This window comes from Mercenaria mercenaria, chromosome 17 (genome assembly GCF_021730395.1).
Source record: "Mercenaria mercenaria strain notata chromosome 17, MADL_Memer_1, whole genome shotgun sequence".
Taxonomy (NCBI): domain Eukaryota; kingdom Metazoa; phylum Mollusca; class Bivalvia; order Venerida; family Veneridae; genus Mercenaria; species Mercenaria mercenaria.
Window position 1 is genome coordinate 15,326,312 of NC_069377.1, and position 6,340 is coordinate 15,332,651.

The 6,340-nt window shown below is 32.2% G+C and overlaps 1 protein-coding gene across 2 annotated transcripts; it reads right to left on the bottom strand.

Moving 5' to 3' along the window:
• Positions 1-2,486: 2,486 nt before the first annotated feature.
• LOC128550154 (uncharacterized) lies at positions 2,487-5,404 on the bottom strand. 2 transcript variants are annotated; one of them, XM_053528600.1, is made up of 3 exons: positions 5,312-5,404; positions 4,856-5,022; positions 2,487-4,126 (listed from the first exon to the last, which is right to left on the bottom strand). In XM_053528600.1, the coding sequence occupies exons 1-3, from the start codon at positions 5,323-5,325 to the stop codon at positions 3,966-3,968; spliced, it is 342 nt and encodes a 113-aa protein (XP_053384575.1). In that variant the 5' UTR covers positions 5,326-5,404; the 3' UTR covers positions 2,487-3,965. The 2 variants fall into 2 exon arrangements, with proteins under 2 accessions (XP_053384575.1, XP_053384574.1); XM_053528599.1 differs by having other exon boundaries at positions 2,489-4,126; positions 4,739-5,022.
• Between the last annotated feature and the right edge of the window lie 936 nt (positions 5,405-6,340).

Consider the following 6,340-nt stretch of genomic DNA (forward strand, 5'->3'; position numbering starts at 1 on the left):
TATGCTTATATAATACCTTGTATTCATATTAACCTGTAAGCCCTGAAATCCCTATAACATTAAGTTGGATATTTTATGTTTTATAAAGTTCCACCATGTTTAACATTTTACAAAATTTCAGAAATGCTTAAACAGTGGGTGAAGAAAATGCCCTATAAAATTAAAACGAGTTCGGTGACCTGTATTTTTTCTTCTCTTGTTTGTCTTGGAAACTATTGTTCTTCAAGCTCACAGAGTATGAAAAAATTCTTAATGTTAGAAAAAAATCGTTCCTACATCCTTAAGTGATAACTGAAAATGATTATATATTCCACCTTTGTGCCGGTGTCACACATATATTGCAATGTGCTTACAACAGTACTCACGACAGCGAGAGTTTTATGACGATATTCAATTTTACTTATTTCTTAAACGAATTTGTTGTTCGGCATTTTATTATAAATATATTATAGATATATTTTAACTGTGTAACGTATGTATAAATAAATTAGTTTAAGTATTCCTCAGTGTTGAAAACTCTCTCAAAGAAAATTATTACGACTGTATAATGATAATTGAACACAATCGTACATTAGTCCAACTTTATTTTCATACTCAATATATTGTTAAAACCAACATGCTAAAACGTTATAATTTTGCAAAATTTTCTTTTCTTGCCATGACAATTGAAAATTAATCTTTGAAAAGACACGAAAATGCAGAAAGCGAAATACAAAAAAGAGTGTTGAAAGCTTAAATGCAAAACCAGTTGGTTGCTCTTTATAACAGTGTCGAAATATTACGAAGCTTAAAATGAAAAACAATATGAGCCGTGCCATGGGAAAACCAACATAGTGGGTGTGCGACCAGCATGGATCCAGACCAGCCTGCGCATCCGCGCAGTCTGGTCAGGATCCATGCTGTTCGCTAACAGTTTCTCCAATTACAATAGGCTTTAAAAGCGAACAGCATGGAGCCTGACAAGACTGCGCGGATGCGCAGGCTGGTCTGGATCTATGCTGGTCGCACACCCACTATGTTGGTTTTCCCATGGCACGGCTCATATATTTCGGGTAAAGCTTGAAAGGGAGCAAAGCATTTGAAGCAGTATATTCTTTAAATGAAAAATATCATAATGGACTAGAGTATACTATATTAGAAACAATTGATATATGGACATTCTGTGAATACAAAAGTACGAATAGGAAGTCTTAGAGTGTTATTTGAAAAAGTACATTCTTTAAATGAAAATGCATGAAAGGCATTTTTATAATTTAAAATATGACAGGAAAAACAGGCGTAAAATAGTAAATTTTACCTGAGATGCAAGGAAAGGGGATTTTTCCACATGAAAAAAATATGAAAAGGGAGCCATTTTGCGTTTGAAACAGTGGTTCTTTAAATGAAAATGCAGCAAAGACATTTGAAATGCAGTTATAATATTCTTCAAATGAAACACTAGAGCGAGTCTTGGAATAAGTATATAATTTTATATGACATATTAAATAATATATAAATACGATATAAAATGCAAACGTTATCCCATTTTATTGCTAACCAACGTTTCATCAGTGTGTAACTATTGAAATATTTTGTTCTAAATATTGCTGAAATACAACCAAAATATAGGTTTGATTTTTTGGCTCTGTATGTTTCATGTTATTTTTGAAGTTTCGATATTTACTGAGCTAGAGTGTGAAGCCCCTGATCAGTAACATCCCTGTTTAGAGCAATGTAGTTGTCTCCCTGTTAACACATTCATTTGCAAAATTCGATATTCCTTTGGTGTTTCTCATTAAAATGATCTTTTAGCATTATGACACAATCAATTAAACATATCTAACAAATATCAAATTTGTATATTACGAGTTTGGTGTATATACTTTTGTCATTTATCTACAGTATTTATAACAAAGAACATTAATGAAATCTTTTCGCCAGTCGATGCCTGTTAAACATAAATTTGTGGACTACAAATAAGCCATTTCGGAAATTGACGGTCCATACCCGCCCGCATACGTGTGTTAATGGTGAAGGAAGAACGGTACGGTACGGAGAATATGCAAACAAGGGAGACTATTGCCTACTCTTGAAGGTTTAACGTTGGTCAATCATCAGACTACAAACAGAAGCAATACAAACATGTTTGGAAAACTGACTTCGTGAACAAGATGATGTTTGCCGAATTAATATGGTATACCGTTAAGACCCACCTCAACCTAGTGACCTACTTTTTCCCTCACATAAACTTCATGAAAATCATACTGATAATACAGTAATACAGCTATACCACAAGACAGCAAGCGGACAATTTAGTCTCTTCTTGAATTAATTTGTTTTCACAACATCGTCTGCTAATTTATTCACAGACACTTGGGGTTCGGACCCCCACCCACCCCATTCTCCTCCGTCCCTGGTTAAGTTTAGCCAATATTTTCTAGTTTTTTACCATGTATTGAGCATAGGTGACGATCATAAAACGCATTTTGTAACATTTCAGCGCGTTTTTAAAAAATGTATTTTTTACCATCAATGCTCTCAATATTACAAGATTTGAAACATCGCACGAACAATGGGAACACTTGCTTGCGCTGGTCCCTCGCTTTGTGTAGCGCATGTCATAAACCTGGTACCAAAATTAATACTCTTACAACTATGTTAAACCAGATCATCACTTCTTTATGTAAACAAACCTCGTGTAACACTTGCTGAAGCGATAATCCGGTATAATGCAGTCGAAAAGGTATTAATTTTGGTACCCGGCAACGATATGCGCAGGTCAAAGTAGGGATCAATTCGCAAGGAAGTGTTCCATAAAATTTAGATTGATTGATTTATAATATTTATTGATTTCTCGACGGAATATAAATGACTGTTGTCGGGACTAGTGTTATTTGAAAGAATGGCAACAGACCTGTCGATTGATACCAGTGATTCATTGATAGGGGTTCATTTAAAAGTTTAATTGGCTATTGTTTCCCTAGTGTTCGTGCGATGTTTCAAATCTTGTAATTTTGAGAGCATTGATGGTAAAAAGTACATTTTTTAAAACACGCTGAAATGTTACAAAATGCGTTTTATGATCGTCACCTATGCTCAATACATGGTAAAATGCTAAAAAAATATTGGCTAAACTTAACCAGGAGCGGTGGAGAATGGGATGTGTGGGGGTCCGAACCCCAAGTGTCTGTGAATTTATTCAGTCAATCTCTTTTTACAAAAGTTTAAAAAAAAACAAACTTTAAGATAGATAAATGTCTTACATTGTTGAAACATAATGTGGTGTAAACTTGACTAAATACATCAAATGTTGTTCTTAGTGCGACAAATGTTAAGACATCAAACCTATTCTTTTGTTGTAATATATGCTTATGTCAATGTGTAACTAAAGATACATGTATTTCTCATTTTTCCATTCAAATTATGATTATATATAATATATACCATCGTGGAAACACAAATAAATTCAATTATTCTGTAGAGGATCTTTAACAAAGTATCTCTGTACCTTTATATGATAATATTAACCTTTCAAAGAGATACATTTAAGAACGCCTTAAAATCTACAATAAATTCATTTTTCAAGAAAAATAATTCGAAATACTTGAAAAGAAGTCATGTAGATTTGTTTTAGTTTTCTCAAAACTTTGAAAGTTAAACGATTTTTTTAGTTTTCATCATATCTGAATTACGAATTGAATATTTCAAGTTCACACACGTTAATGCATTAATGTATACTAAATATATTTACAGAGTTTAAAAGCATGATAATAAAAATCTTAACAGAAAAGCAATTGCAAATTCGGCCTCAGCCACCAATATTGCCACCCGCTTCAAATGAATTTAGGTAAAATGAAATAAGACAAATATACACGTCTAAAACTTATTATGTCTAGCTGAACAAAAGTAATAAAAAGCGGTATAAAGCATATATTTATCAAATCTTAACGTAAATCTATCGCTAAAGTTAAAGACTATTAAACCATTTATTTTGCCGATGCTTTCAAATTATTGTTTATTTTCAACGGCTGTGAACTATCCATTTGTACTTGAACTTTCATTATTTTCCGCCACAAAACTGCCAAGCAGACGACAGTTAACAGCTGAATGAGAGCAAGGGCAACGATGCCTAAGTTCGTTCTGCTTCCTGAAATTTCAGAAAAAAAGTAATTGTAATGATTTTTCGTATAAATTGAAGCAATTCAATGCGATTAAAACTTAGATTTCATTTGATAATATTTAGAACATACTATTTTGTGGTTGTTTTATGGCTTACAAGTTATCTTAATATTCATGAATGTAAATTAGGTCTGTAGATAATATATATGAACGTATTTCATGAAAATAGTTCTATGATGTGAAGGTCAAATATACATGTAAGAATGCAAAACTTGTCTAACTGTCTTGTTTTTACAGTACAAAATATGCACTTTTGATGTAAGTGTGGGTTAGATGTACGAGCTATTAAGTCCTATTTCGTTGTTGTCTGGTCAAACGGAAGTTATAGGGAGACAGAAGAGATTTTAATACGTGCTCAGATTGGTTGTTTAAAGGTTTTAGACAAGTCTATATTGATGTATGAGGCATTATAAGATTGCTTTTTCAAGTAGATCAGCAAAATACACTTAAAAGAGTATTTTACATATTTCAAACCAGCAGAGCTTAAAATACATTTAAAAGCATAAACAAAATATTTCGGTACAAATATTTTCAAATGTGCTATGTATTTATTTGTATATAAGAGTTTGTCAATAAATACCGTCACAGCTGTTTTTCGCTCCATCGTGTAGTAAATATTTCTCAGTTTGCTCTCGCAGTGCTCCAATTGATTTGTAAAGCTCAGAAATAGATTCCTCTATTCCATTTATGTCTTTACCTGATAATGTGTTTTCTTCCAAATGTTTTAATTTATCTTGAATGTTTTCGATATCAGTACTTGGTATGGCGTAAGTGTTCTTATTTTGCAGCTGCGGACCAAGCCATTGCTGGCGAAAAATGACCATAAAAAGCGACATTATTACTGGCTGCAGTAGCGCTATCCAGCTGAAATCAGAATACAAGAAAAATGTAATTATAACAACAGATGTAGTGTAACTGTAATCGACATCAACGGTAGTGTCTTAAGCTTGTAATAACCCTTTGAAACAAGTTAAACTTGTATGCTAAAAAGAACTAACAAGGATATATTGCTGGTGTATTAAAATATTGAATACTCAATACACAAATTATAGTCGCACAAGAGTATGTATTATTATCCACGCATGTAATTCAGTGTGTAAACTAAACAAAATATTTGCTTATGGCATTACAAAATGTGTAATGTTTTTCAAACCTTATCCATTCCATATTTTTTCGTAGATAAGTATAAATGTGTCACTTTAAAACTATTTCCTGAAACGAATCGTGTGGTAAAATTGATTATTACGTACCAAGTGCCAGATGGCCATGATTGATCCACTGTTTAAGATGTTGTAACAGCCGTTGCGTTCTTGTGTCAATGATTCAATAACACCCTGAAACACTGCAGGAAAACTGCTCTGGTTTGTTTACATATATTCATTTATTTTATTCATTTTGTTTGTAAATATTTTAACATACACTTGTCATTATTCATATTCAGAATATCGAATATGTTTTGTATATTTCCTTAAAAACAAAAAAAAAAATTATTTTAAAAGAAGCGTTACCGTACCGACTTTTACAAGTTACAAGTTTCCATATAGTTGCGCTTTATTCTTTACAGTCTATTCTCGATACTTAAAGAAAATTTCTTGACTTTAAGCTGTTAAAATGAAATCAAACTATATGTCATGTGACATCATGTTCATTTTAGCGTATCTCTTCCCGCGCTAGCTGAGATTAAATTTGTTGCAAAATGCTTATTTTATCGTAATTATGCATATGAAAAAGAAAATGTGTTTGAATTTTGTGAATATAGAATATAACTCACCTGGAAGCTACGCACTCGTGAAAAAATTTGAAGTTTTCTGATTTCTCAATGAGATATATTCGGTATTAACTCAAAACAAACCAATATCGTTCTGGGAAGGGCTTACGGTAATGTTGTTAGAACTTGTTGCCCAACCCGTTTGTTTTGTTTTGTGGAACTTTGCGTATATATTTGCATGTAGATATAAGCTATACATTTCATACGACATGTATGTTTTTAAATATCATCACTGGTATATTACCCCACACTTTTGCCTTAAATTTAGGCTTTGCCTCTAACATGTCTATAATATGAATTGAACATTACTTCTAGTAACTTTTAGAAGTGTCAGAGGAAAACACTCAATAAATGATAACTTTTTAAAACATAGCGAAAGTTTGAAAGGTATCACTTCTTTATTAACTGTGAATT

Excerpts from the sequence above, each read along its gene's own strand:
- LOC128550154 (XM_053528599.1), bottom strand. Across the intron at positions 4,127-4,738 it reads AGCGAAAAACAGCTGTGACG|GAAGCAGAACGAACTTAGGC; the intron begins GTATTTATTGAC and ends CTGAAATTTCAG.